Genomic DNA, 14,681 nt, shown 5'->3' with positions numbered 1-14,681 from the left:
TTGCGTTTTAGTGTCGAATTATTGAAAACAAAAAAAGGTTATACAAAGCCGAGCTTAACGCGAAGGACAAACTCAGCTTCAATTTCAGTCTGGGGCGCGGTCCTTAAAAAAAGCGACCCAAGGCTTAGTAAGATAAAAAAAAAATTGCAAACTGCTCATCCCTGATAAGGTACCAAGCGGGTGGAGGGGGGGAGGCGAGGCACATTTTCAGGCAGGTCAGGGCCTCTAGGCACCGCACGAAAACCCGGCCTCCCTCCTCTCAGGCCATCGCCACCCACCCACCCCCTGCTTGTTTTGATAACAAACCCTCGTGAGGAGGGAAGAAGCACGCGCCCGCCGCGCGCAGGTAACAGGCTTGTGGGCGGGCTTCCTCCCGCGTGGCTCAATCCAAGCGATGAAAGGGGCGGAGCCTCGGGCCGGGAGCAAAGAGCCAGCAGGGCAAGCGTCAAGATGGCGGCCGTTGCCGAGCAGGACTTGACGACCCTCAGCCTGGAGCAATTGCCCACTGACCCGCTTTTACTCATCCTAAGCTTCCTGGATTACAAAGACCTCATGAGGTGGGGGCACCGCCGGGAACGGGGGGCTGGGCGGGGGGGGGGGAGCTGAGGCCGAGCCGATGGCATGACTGACCCGCCCCTTATTTTCCCCTGCAGCGCCAGCCGTTGGAAAAGAAGGGAGGCGAAGGGCGGTGGTGTCCTCTTAGGAGAGGCGGGGGGGGGGAACGATACGGGGACGGGAACAAGCCATCTCGGTGGCTTCGTCCCCCTCGCCCCCCCCTCCGGTGGATGGGGATTGGAAGGCTTGGCTGAGGAAGGGAGGGCTGGGTGTCTCGAGGGTCTCCGAGCAGGCTGGGAATAGGGATTGGTGACGAAAGAAGGGTGAGGTTTCCTTGAGGTCGAGCGAACCCGGGGCAAATGGGGTTTCCGTGGGGCAGGAAGCTGAGCAGAGGCCTCGCTGTGTGGGCAAAGCATTTCTTTCTTATGTTGCGGGCTGCAGAGCTGAAGGCTTTTCCTTGCCAGGGCATCGAAGAACCTTCCAAGCACCTCCCTCTGCTGATGGACAGGTTTCTTTCATCAGGTTTGCATGTATCAACAGGTGCTTGCATTATTCACTGCGTTAAAACGGGCCTTGCCCTTGTGATACGGTATTTAAGGCTTTGCTGAGAAGGAGAAACACAATTAGTAGAATTATTAGGGGGTGGGTGGGTGGGTTTGATCATTCCCACTGTAGGACGTTAGTTGAATGGACTCAGAAGGGGTTTAGTGCCTGTGTCCTGATGTAATTTTCTGTTGATGATTTTAAATGAAACACTTTTTGTAATGGAAAATATATCAGCTCCTACAGTAGATTGGAGAAAGAAGGAGCTACTTAACCTTTCAAATATTTTTTCTTCTGTGAGATTGCTCCGCTCCTCCAAAATAACAGGGAAAGAACGTCTATTGAAAATAGTGAAAAAAGTGAAAATAAAAATGAGTTATCTTTCAGTTACTGTCTAGTCTCAAAGGTGCTTTTTCAAGAGGCAACTGGACTTCCTGGTTTTTCTTCGAAGACATTTCACTTCTCGTCCAAGAAGCTTTTTCAGAGCTGAAGAAGCTTTTTAGATGAGAAGCGAAAAGTCTTCAAAGAAAAACCAGGAAGTCCAGTTGCCTCTTGAAAAAGCACCTTTGGGACAACAATGACCTGGATGATCTAGAATCTCCATAGACAGTGTCTAGTGTTTATGTTAGGAAAGCAATATCAAGTGAAATTGGGGTCCCTCGGTGGCTAAGTTGGCCACTAAATAACTGAATCGCATAATTAACATCTGATTAAAATGACAGGATAAATGTTTTGACATTTCCTCAGATTTTGTTTTGTCAGTCTCTTTAAAACTTATGATTAGTTGCTGTGAGCTAATCTGCCAGCAATACCTGTCATAAATTAACTATACATTGTAGTCCTGTGTCCTCACTTAGGTATAATAGATAATCTCATTCTAAAACTGTAAGAGGAAGTAACATATTTTGAAACACTTGTGTATGGAAGAACTATAAAATATGACTGGCCATCAAACATTAAAAATACAAAACCATAACAAGGTCAAATAAGAACAAAATAAAAGAACATAAAAGTGGCAACTGAGGAAACCAATCAATAAGATCACCATAGATTCTCCCAGCCTCCCAACCCCCTATGCCAAAAAATAGTTGTCAGTTTTGGAAGGCAGTTTTGTTTTTTGCTTCTTAACTGCCACATATTTTAGCTGGGGAAGTTGGGAGGGAGTTGTTGTTGGAGCAGTAGAAAGTTAGTCATAACAATATTCCGTATTCAAGGACATCCTGTGTCTGATGGAGACTGCCTGAAGATTGTATCCAATTGAGTGCGAAGAGTTGATTGGACAATGTGATGAACTTGTGGGTGTGGGGCAGGGCTGTGAACTGTCAACTGGGTGTGGAAAACCTGGACACTTTCAGTTTCGGGTTTTCCGAGCTGTGCCAACATGACATCTCTAATAAATTGGAACTTTGAGGAACCTCAAGCATCAGAGCTTTATTTCGTTGGGGGTGTTCCTTGGAACCCTGACAATAGTTAGCCAAAAAGCCAGCAGAATTACTTTCTGGTACAAACTGCAATGGTAGTCCATAATTTTTAACTATTAATGGCACCACTAAACAGATTGTTCCTTGAGTGTACAACTTTCTATGTGCTGGCAGAATTTTATATAAAATGTTGAGTTTGACATTCAAAATTATAAATGGAAATTAACTAAGGGTAATATGTTTGCATTATTTATTAAAAACCAAGGAAATAATAAATTTCTAGTAGTGGGAACATTTTCTTCCTTTTTTATTGATTTCCATGTTTTCTTGTCATTAATTCCATCTTTCCAGATCAATGCTGGCAATTTCTTTAAGTATTCAATCCTGAAAGCTTCAGAAAAAGAAACTAAGTGATCAAATAAATATGTGTCTAGAACTTCTGCTTCTAAATAATTTAATATGTGATCATTTAAAAATTGATTATTAAAGGTATGCATAAAACATGTTAATTTTAATTTCAAACCTGGGAGGTTTTCAGCTTCATTCTCTTCTGTGTAATAAAAATTACCTTAGCTAAGTTAATCTGATACCTCTTTGTTGCAGTTGCTGTTTTGTAAGTCGTAGATTAAATCAACTTTCAGTCCATGATCCTTTGTGGAAGAGGCATTGTAAGAAATACTGGCTTCTTTCTGAGTAAGTGTGGATATTTGATTTTTCATAAAATAAAAATGTCTTATAGTTTTTTATCCAATTCAAACTATAATCCAAATTAATAACTCTAATATTGGAAACTAGAAAAACAAGGCTTTGAAATTGCCTCTAGGTGTAACCATCTGAGTTATTTGCTATTTTTATTTCATATATGAGTAATTATTTATAAATATCTGTATACATTTATATCTATACTTTCGTACTAAATAGTCGTTGTAGATTGCATAGAGTTTTTGCTCTATTTGATATATTTATTAATACATTAATTCCTTAAGCTCAGTATGAGTTGTAAGAAGATAAATATGTATGTGGCGAAAGAGTGATATTTTAAAATATTGAATTAAGAGTTGAGGTTTTGTTCATTTTCAGTTCACTGGAAATGCTTCTAAATATCAATTCGACATGATCAAATGTATTCTTCAGGAATAGCTTCTAAAACATTAATTGGTTCTTCTACAGGTATACTAGTTTAAATTTAAATTTATTTAAATTTATTAGAGTAGATCACCAGACCAGGTGATTCAGTGGTCAATAGATCTGGGCTGATCTCACTATCACCTTGCTTTAATTAATGGAGTATAGAAATTCAACACATTTAGCAAGCAATAACTATTTCAGGCTCAGATTAAAAGAAATTTCAATTTTGAAACAGCTTTTCTAATCTTACTACAGTGTCAATGTACATAATATATAAATGTGGCATTTATATTACCATTTGCTGCTTTTAAAATGTATGTATATATTTAATTTTTTTAGAGCTGAAAAGTCTCGAAGAACTAAGAGCTGGAAAGCAATTTTCATAGATATGTATGCTGATTTCGGAACATATATTCAGTATTATGCTACACTTAAAAAAGCTTGGGATGATTTGGAAAAATATTTGTTGCAGCACTGTCCTCGGATGATTAGTTCTTTGAAAGGTATTGTTAATATATACTTGACATTTTGAAAAGCTTTGTACCTTGATTTTTCTTTCCAAATTTTGAATTTAACTTTGCCATTTTATATACAAGAAACTCAATAACAATTATTAGTGAGTGTCGTAAATATATAAATTACAACAGGAGCCAGGAATACCAAGATTGCTGCTGTTAAGCTATGTGGTCATGTGGCATTATATTTTATTACATCACATAGTGACAGAAATCCCAGGCTCAATTGCCATCATAACCCAAGAACTACCTGGAGCTTTTTGGAAGTAAAAATTTTATCTACTTCTGGTTTAAAGGAATGTGCAAAGCATTTGAAAGAGAAGCTCTGCAGAGTTCAGGAGCACAAATGAACTGCTTCTCTTTAAATCATTAATGCAAGTCTTTCAATGTGAAGGGAAGTTGCAGTACACGCACATGAACACAGAGATAGACTTAGAAACTTCCATGTGTGCCTTACTCAAGAAGCATCTAATTTAAAATTTTCAATAGAGATGCTCTTTTTGTGTTCCACAGGTTACAAAGTGCCCTGTTTACATTCTGAAAATGAACCTAACACAATTATCGGAGTTTCTGACTTTCGTGGGACTTGCTGAGCATTTTAGCATTGGGTCTTAGATTGTTGCTTGTTTATATTGTGTGAAATCGTGTATGAAAACTTGTAACTTTTTAATATAACAGACAGTGTTCAGGAAGATGATCTGGATGCAGTGGAGGCACAGATTGGTTGCAAATTACCTGATGATTATCGATGTTCATTTCGAATCCATAATGGACAGAAGCTGGTTGTCCCAGGGTGAGAGATTAAAATTCAATGTAATTGCTCTTTGGAATTAATTTTATGCACAAGAATTCAAAAATTACTTCAATGTTCTTAAGCATATTTTAATTTATTTTTATACAAAGGTTGATGGGAAGCATGGCACTCTCCAATCACTATCGCTCTGAAGATTTATTGGACATCGACACAGCAGCTGGGGGTTTTCAGCAGCGACTAGGACTGAAGCAATGCCTTCCCTTAACCTTTTGCATTCATACTGGATTGAGTCAATATATGGCTCTGGAGAGCGTGGAGGGTCGCAATAAGTATGAAATCTTCTACCAATGTCCAGTAAGAAAGATTTGTAAATGTATTTTTAGACAGCAATAATGCTGCTCACACACTTCATAAAACTGATACATAACCATGGGCATAGTTTGACTGTTTGTGTAGAATATTTAAAGTCAGCTGCTTTTTCATCTGATTTTGCCCCCCCCCCCTCCGCTTTCCATCAGTGGCAAAAGGTCACATGAATGTTTAAGTTGTAACTGGTGGAGAGGAAAGAGGTTTGAGAGGATAGCAAGGGCTCTAACAGAAAAGTGAAAATTAATTAGGCCATTGAAAAAAAAATCCTTTGCATCAAGATCAAGTCAGAGGAACTGCTAGATGAGAACTGTGAGTAGGAAATCATCAGAAATAAAATATTGCATGATGATTTGGAATAGACTGACAAATCGTAATGTAATGATGTGGTTATAGTTTTTACTTAGTGCTGTATATTATTAAGAACATTTACACTTGTGGAAATGTTTGTTTATATGAATAACTTGAAAAATTTGTAGATGATAATGTTCTACTGATTTTTATAAATATTGGCATAAGATTTATCTATAGCAATACTTTGCTTTTCAATACAATAAAAATCAAATGTAGCATCTCCTTATTGTGCTAAGATATAAAAAATCAATTCTGTCATTTTCGCATCTGATTGTTCATATATCCCTGATAACACAGGATTTTGCTTAATGGTAGAAGAATGTTCATTTATCATGTTCTTATATTTTGAATTATAAATTTCTAGTAACAACTTTTGCATTGTGAAAATCACATCTAGTCTGCTTGCCAGTACATCCTGTTTTTAGTTCCCCTAAAAGGAGAAAACTCTTTTAGAATTCCTGAAACCAAAACTTTCATTTCCCAAACATAACTTTTCCATCTATATATATTAATTTTTTTCCTTTATAAATAATTGAATTTTGCATCAGTATTTTAAACTATAAATCTTGGATGTAAAGTTACTTATACAGTAATAGTACAACTCAGTAGCATATTCTAAAAATATTATTGTTCTTTGCTTGTTTTAGGGTTGAAATATCAGTGTAATAGGCTACATCCTAGCAGGATATTGTAATTTGCTTTAAATTAGAATAGCAGTATTTTAAAAGTTACAATTTTAAAGGGTTTAATTTATGTATTTTAGTGATTTTTCAAACTATGTTCTTGATAATATAAAAAACTAAATTTTCCAGTTTAGTTTGCTAAATTATTATAAATGTTAGTAGTAAACAATCTATTTGTACAACACACTTTTTAAAGAGAGAGTATATAAGACTAAAACTCTATAAAACGTGTTAGAAATCTTATTGCTGTTTATGTAGTATACGTCTTACCTTTTAAAAATATTTATTTTAGGATACAAATAACCTTTTTCATTTTATTTGAAGGATCAAATGGCTCGTAATCCATCTGCAATTGATATGTTTATCACAGGTAAATATGTTTTGGAACTCTAATGGAGAAACATTTTCAAGAGGAATAACGGGAAGATGATAATTAGGATGATGAGCAACATGTATATGCTTATTCCCAACAGATGCTCAACATGTCTGACTTATTACTATGTGTCTTTACAGCAGCTTTCCTCCTAGTAAATAAAGTGAGTCAACTATTGGATCAACTACAGATGAGATTATAGTCTAACATAATTGAAACTCATCTGCTTGGAGAAAGTTGATTGGCAACTATTTAAGCACAGTTTCAGGAAATAAATTATATGGAACAACTATTCTCGGCATGCATTACCTACTCTAAACCTTTGTCCAGGTTATTATAAATCTTTGAAAACTAATTTCCAATCTACCCCAGTGATGTCTTTTATTGTGATATTCTAGTTCTACATAAAGAGTGAGCTATTCAGTCTTTACTGTGTCACTCTGATGTTTATGTTCATAAATTATTAATTAATATTGTATCAGCTTAATCAGATACCTAGCTTGTTTATAGTTGCCTTGTTGTGACAATATATTTGAGATAATATATTTATTCCAAGGAAGACTTGAGTTTTATAGATTCTATTAAAGATCTAATCAATTGATCCTGGGCTTTTTTTTTCTTGTAAACTTGTTTTTCCTTCTTCAACGTCTAGGTAATTCCTATTTGGAGTGGTTCACCTCCTATGTTAACAATGTAATAACAGGTGGCTATCCAATCATCCGAGACCAGATTTTCAGGTATTACAAATTTAGTTTACAATACAACAATGTTACAATACAGTATACAATATTATATTATATTTTATTGTAATTAAGAAAAAACAATGGAAATTTGTATAAATCTAAATATTGATAGTATTTAGGTATAGTAATAATATGTAAATGAGAAAGCAAAAGCTTTGTACTACAGATTACAGAAACAAAGCCTCATAGTCTACTAAAAAGTATTAATAACATTTGCAAAACTATTGAGAGAAATATGTTTTACTATATTTTAGAAAACAATTCTAACATCCTTTAAATAAACTTACATTTTTAAATGAAAATCCATTTGTTATTTATCTATAATACAAAAAAGGCAGGCTGTTAGGAAAAACGTTTTCCTAATAAATGGATAGTCATTGACTTACGACCATAGTTGAGCCCAAAATTTATGTTGCTAAGTGAGAAATTTGTTAAGTGAGTTTTGCCCTATTTTATGACTTTTCTTGTCACATTTGTTAACTGGATCACTGCAGTTTTAAATTAATAATATGGTTGTTAAGTGAATCTGGTTTTCCCATTGACTTTGCTCAGCAAAGTCACCAAGGGGGGATCACGTGCCCTGGGACACTGCATCTGTCATAAATGAGAGTCAGTTGTCAAGCATCCAAATATAAATCAAGTGACTATTGGGATGCTGCAATGGTCATAAGTGTAAAAATGGTCATAAGTCACTTTTTTCAGTGCTGTTATATTTTGAATGGTCACTAAATGAATTGTCATAAATTGACGACTACCTCTATTGTTTTCTGCTAAACAAAAGTTATGCTAAGGTTATGACAGAGGCAGTCATTCTTGGTGGAAGCTACTTTTCTCTGAAATAACTTGCCCTTACCTATAACCTTGCCCAACCTTACCCCATCCCAACAAGAATGGTTCCTACTATCATCACTTTCTAGATACTTATAAGTATTTATAATGATGAAAAGTAGATGTGAGGAAATACCCATTACAATATTTAGTGTGAATAATGTAGAAATAGCAGATGTCTTAATACAGGTTTGAATAAAGTATAAAATGCACTATTTGAAAAATGTAATATTGGCTTTAATCTTTCAATATTTATTCCTTTACATATCAGATAAGAAAATTTTACTTTTTCATTTGCTAGATATGTTCATGAAAAGGACTGTGTTGCCAAAACAGGAGATATTACTGTTTCAGTTTCCACATCTTTCCTCCCTGAACTCAGCTCTGTGCATCCGCCTCATTACTTCTTCACTTACAGAATCAGGTAAAATTAGTACAATCATATTAATGAATTAATCAGTTTGTTAACTGTAAGTTTAATTACTAAAATCTTTTTTAAAAATGTAAAATGTTTTTAAGAATAATTGAAAAAATGTGCAAATATTGATTTCTATCGCTTGAGAACCCAAACTAAGTTTTTGGATTGTTTTGCAATGTAGAACAGTCTAAAAACCATTCCAGTTCAATATTTTTTTCCTGTAATAATCACATGTGGTTTTCACAAGTGTCAGGTTGGTTTCCTTAGTGTACAGGTAGTCCTCGACTTGCAACAGTTCATTTAGTGACTGTTCAAAGTTACAGTGGCACTGAGAAAAGTGGCTTATACCATTTTTCACAGTTATGACATTTGTAGCATCCCTATGGTCATACGATCAAAATTTGGACCCTTGGTAATGTCCCATTTATGACAGTTGCAGTGTCATGTGATTACTTTTTGCGACCTTTTGACAAGCAAATCAGTGGGGAAGCCAGATTCACTTAACAACCAGGTTACTAACTTATCAATTGCAGTGATTCATTTAACAACTGAGGCAAGAAAGGTAATATGGGGCAAAACTCACTTAATAAATGTCTCAAGTGTTGTTGTTGTTGTTCAGAAATACTGGGCTCAATTGTGGTCGTAAGTCAAGGACTATCTGTACTTTTTCTTAAACATTTTACTTGTATTTCCAATACAGTCAAAATGTATTTATCTCCATAGGAAAATGCTTCTTATTGCCTCTTATAATATGTGGTTATGTAATATGGTTCTACATATATCATAGCCATTTATCACAGAATGCTCATGATAGAATACATATGGTACTTTCTGGCTTTAAAAAATAAGATGCTTGGAAGTTTTTATTGTATCACTGAGGAATATGTGATGCTGTATACTGTATGAAAAGCAGAATGTTTACTTTCTCTCTTTTAAAAAATGTTATTTCTTTTTAAAATGCCTACTTTTCTCAAATTATGTTGCATTTATAAGCTGATATGTAATGTAGATAGTATAAATACTGCTTCCTTTACAAAAATATTTCCACAAGGGTCAAAAATCAATATTTCTGAACAACGTATGCTGCTATGCTGTGTAAATGACACATTTCTAAAAGAAATGTTTTGTGTAATTTTTTAGAATTGAGATGTCCAAAGATGCACTTCCAGAAAAGGCTTGTCAATTAGATAGCCGTTATTGGAGAATAACAAATGCCAAAGGTGATGTGGAGGAGGTTCAGGGTCCTGGAGTAGTAGGTAAGGGATATTGTTTCAAAATGTTGACTAAATGATTGGTTGATTTGCTCAAAATAATAAAGATGTTTGATTAAATTGGCTATTTAGTTTAAAGAAAAAAACACAAGCTGCTGTGCTCAGTCTAGAATTTATTTCACAATAGATGAAGACCGGTACATCCATGTTCAGATTAAATTTAAATTTCAGTATTCCGATTGTCATAGAGCAACCAGGAGATCTGTAAGAAATGCATGATATCTTATTTGTATCAAGCCACTATTTGTTACAAGCTATTGAATTACATTTTAAAATAATTATTTACTCCTAACATATAATTTGGTCTTAATTTATGTGTACTTGATTCTAAAGTTCTCTAATCATTTTATTTCTGCAGGAGAATTTCCAATAATTAGTCCTGGTCGAGTTTATGAGTATACTAGTTGTACTACATTTGCTACTACATCAGGATATATGGAAGGATACTATACATTCCATTGTCTATACTACAAAGATAGATTTTTTAATGTTACCATTCCTAGATTTCACATGGTTTGCCCAACATTCAAAGTATCCATAGCACGTATGGTAAGTTGAAACAATTTGGTTTAGGCAATAATTTTTATATCTCGTCCCTGAATACTAATGGACTTGTATTTTTACATTAGCATTCTTTTTGCATAAAAATTTTCAAACAAAGCAACATCCTTTATGAACAGACTTCTCACTGCTTTCATCAAACTTACCTCCAGCTTCCCTGTTCCATCATAGGACGGTCATAATTGGGTACAATTCATAACTTTCAGAATCAACTAGTCTACTTCAAATTGAATGTTCAACAATCTAATTTGCTTTCTGATAGTAAATATGTGTTAAACATGCAGAATGGAGGATCTATTACAATTATTGCAAAAATCCATAAGGACTATGTAATTTCATTTAAAAGTATAATCCAGCAAGATGAATTTTAGATTAATGATTAATATATAATCACAATGATACTTAACATAAGTAGTTTTTTGACAGGATTGTTTTGGACTACATTTCTAGTGACAGTAATTTATATTGTATTAATTTAAGTACTCTATAACGGTGTCAATAAAAAAGCAGATCTTGTCTTGATGTGCTTTGTTAAAAAACTGATTAACATTATTCTCTGAAAATTATTAAGGTAGAGTTCATAGAACATTTAAAAGCATTCCAATATACAATAAAAGATCCAGATAGTATTTTAATAAAAAAAACTGATGTGGATGAATATTTTACTCATTGGCCCTTCAACAAAAATTGAATTAGTGTCAATAATTCATGTTTGCTTTCTATTTACCTGCATGGCCTACTTAACAGAACGTTGAGTCCCAATTATTTAGGCACTTTACATAATTGAGAAATATTGTACATAACTGAGTAGTCTAATATATTGTAAGTTACAGTTTGTTTGGGATATCTATTAAAATGTTCTGTTTAGATTATTATTTGATAAGTAGAATATGGCAGTAGCGAGAATTTAGTTAAATATTTAGCCAGCCAATTGTGAAAACAAGTTAAAAGTATATGGATGTCACAAAAAGCAAAAATGAGATATTAATATATTAACTTATTTATGGTTCTGTTGTTGTGTTTTATTGAGATGGTAATGTAAACATTAGAGAGCCAGTTTAATATAATGGTTGAAGGCATCAGGTTAGAAACCGGGAGACTGTGACTTCTAATTTCGCTTAGGCACAGCTGGGGAATCATGAGCCAGTTACTCAGTCTCAGCCCTAAGAAGGAAGCAATAGCAAACAACAACTGAAAAATCTTGCCAAGAAAACTGAAGGGACTAGTACAGATAAGTTTCCAGGAGTCAATACTGACTTGAAGGCACCAAAACTAATCATAATTATTGTCATTATTATCAATCCTAGGGTGATTCTTTAAAGAAACTGAAAATCTAAATTATGTTACCTTTCCTGCATTTAGGAAACCAATCACAATGATTGTGCCATGGATGAGGAGGAAGACTCAACAGATACAGACGAATATGAAGATAGACATAGAATTCTAGACATTCCGATTCCTTCAGGGCGTTGTCCACGTCAGACCTGATCAGACTTTCAAAACAATGTTTGTGGTTCTGCGAATAGATGAATATATATGTGTGTATGTGTATGTATACAGACACATGCATATATAAGTATACAAACACACATGCATGTGTGTATTATGTATATATTAAATACTTGACTGTGGAATAACTGATATGAATGCTGATAGTGCTTCTGGCTTGTACCTGATCAGGTGTACAAACAAGATTTTCCTTTATTTTTCATTTGTTTTGAAGACGAGGTAAAATGGAAATGCAGTAGCATGGGAACCTTTATTATTTTGAAAAACTTTACTTTGGGAGTACTTTAGTACTGTATATATAAAAGTTATTTAAATGTAGAATGGTGCTTGGTTTTCTTTTTTATATATATAAAACTGTAATGGCAAACAAAATAGTAGTAATAGGCATGCCATTTTTGCAACAGTTTTGTATTGTTACCTCTGACATAAGTGAATGAAATATTTAAAGTGTTTATGATCTTTAGGTGGAATTGGGTATTCTTGTATTGTTGAAATTAGGACATATAACAGGAAACTAAAATTATTAGAAAAAACTGTCATGTTTTTAATCCTGCATTCATTCTCATAATATAATAGATCTTCTACAGCCCTTCACTTTGATAGAGCTGCACCAGATTATGAAATGCAAATTGCCTATTACATTTTCTCATTTATTATGTAATAAAAATATGTAAATAGCATTAATCCTTCAAATATCATTTATCTAATGTGATAAATGATTAGAACTTCGATTTAAAGAAAAACCTTTTGTGTTTTCTGAATGATATATGGATTTTTATAATTCTAAAAAACCATTTGAAAAATAATCATAACTAAGAATCTGCATCAAGAATTATAAAGATTTTGGAAAAGTGAAATAGTTGAGACAAGTATTTATATGGTACTTATTCCCACTGATTTTAGAAAAGCTTTTGCACAAACATACAATAATAGGACTGAATGTTAAATCCTTAATACTGGGAGATCTGTACAGATCCCAGTTTCAGAGTTGATGTAGATGTAAATTGCCATACCACAGAATTACAAGAATTACTGTATGAACACTGTCTATTTTTATTTGGGGATAGGAAAAATTTGGCTTCCCTAACAAATTGGAAACGAGATATAGTATAAAAGGAACATATTTATCATTCACTTCAAAAGAATTATGACATGAGAATGTGTGAGATAAAAATTTATACAGTAATTACAGTAATTTCTACATTTTTTTGTATCAGCTGAATTAATTGTTAGTCATTCTTCTGTTTACTGAAGCGAAAAATTAAACTTCAAGACAATGAATCTAAAAGTTTAATGCAAAATGCATTGGGGAAATTGGAGGAAAAAACTGTTTGTACCCTAGACTTCTGGCCCATTTTTTCAGGAGGGTTGAAACAAACTTTTAATGGCCAAAGACTTGATGTTTTTGTACAGTAGTAATTATGTAAAATGAATAGGACTATGTCATGCAAAGTGATAGAGGCAAGATTTGGGTTTTTCCCCCCTTCAAATTACATATGATATGCAATTTTATACTTTAAAGTTTTTAAAAATACTGTTAAGCTTGTTATAAGACTTGTACTACAGTTTCTTTTTGCACTGAAAAAGGAAATCAGAATGCCAAAAAATTGGTTTGTATGTACAGGGTTTGAGGTTATTACAGCAGCATATTTTCTATGATGCTGTCCTGTAACTTCTAGTCTAATGCTTCATTTGTATACAAGATACTTTTAGATTTACTGGGCTTGTACTATTATTGCTAGTATAGGTAAAAATATTAAGACTATGGATTAGGATACTTAAAATCATACACTCAAGTATGTTGCCTTACAAGATGCCATTGTATTGCATCCAACCCAATATTCTCTTTTGGTGCGAATAGCATTATTAAATACACTACATTTTATTTGATGATGTGCTTCTTACATTGGAGCTTTATGCTTGACATTGCTTGATTAATTTATTACATGATTTTTTTCACTATTCATTTCTATGCAACTCCAGAGTTTTACAAAAAAATGAGGAAATCTGTATAATGAAAACAGGAACAAAGTATTTAAAAGGCAGCCTGCATATAACTAGGCCCCAAATCCTCAACAGAACACTTGATCTTAAATGATTTGTGAAAAATTAGATTTGGACATTCCCTATTTCAGGAGACATGGTGTCCTACAGCGTGGTGACAACTACAGAAAAGGCCTGTGATATTCCTTAATATTGGGATGGAAAGTCTGCAGGAATGCACAAGTTGAAAAATCTTGATAGGAGATAGTTGGAAGCCAAAGCCACACAGGGTTTTAAGGGTAACAGCCAGAACTCTGAATTGAACCTACAAATAAATTAGCAACTATTGCTATGATTATAGGGTACAAATTACAGTAATACCGAAAGCACTTCTGAAAAACCTTACCAAGAAAAATGCAGAGACTTGTCCGGGCAATCTCTAAGAGTCAATATTGAGTCAAAGGCGCACACAAACATACAATGTGATACCTCCTTTATATATGGATGTCAAACTTGATGTATCAGACTAAAAAGCTGCTGCAAGCATAACATGACTAGAGGATAAAATGAGGCAACACAAGTGTTGCTATAGATCGTTATATAGCCCATCCCAAGCTCTCCATATTAGCCTCATCCTGTTAATGGAGTATAATGCAGTTATTGCGGGGCATGAAAG

The 14,681-nt window shown here is 34.1% G+C and overlaps 1 protein-coding gene across 2 annotated transcripts; it reads left to right on the top strand.

The window, feature by feature from the left end:
• Positions 1-399: 399 nt before the first annotated feature.
• On the top strand, positions 400-13,933 carry FBXO3 (F-box protein 3). Of its 2 annotated transcripts, XM_058161610.1 has the most exons (12): positions 422-557; positions 2,871-3,008; positions 3,123-3,212; positions 3,987-4,150; positions 4,841-4,955; positions 5,066-5,270; positions 6,644-6,689; positions 7,345-7,429; positions 8,565-8,687; positions 9,822-9,937; positions 10,311-10,501; positions 11,876-13,933. In XM_058161610.1, exons 4-12 carry the CDS (start codon positions 4,036-4,038, stop codon positions 11,999-12,001), a joined length of 1,122 nt encoding a protein of 373 aa, XP_058017593.1. In that variant the 5' UTR covers positions 422-557; positions 2,871-3,008; positions 3,123-3,212; positions 3,987-4,035; the 3' UTR covers positions 12,002-13,933. The 2 variants fall into 2 exon arrangements, with proteins under 2 accessions (XP_058017588.1, XP_058017593.1); XM_058161605.1 differs by lacking the exon at positions 2,871-3,008 and having other exon boundaries at positions 400-557.
• Positions 13,934-14,681: the final 748 nt, after the last annotated feature.

Source organism: Ahaetulla prasina, chromosome 1 (genome assembly GCF_028640845.1).
Source record: "Ahaetulla prasina isolate Xishuangbanna chromosome 1, ASM2864084v1, whole genome shotgun sequence".
NCBI classification, from domain to species: Eukaryota; Metazoa; Chordata; class Lepidosauria; order Squamata; family Colubridae; genus Ahaetulla; species Ahaetulla prasina.
Note: the sequence above shows the minus strand (reverse complement) of the source record. Positions and strands in the feature narration are given on the sequence as shown.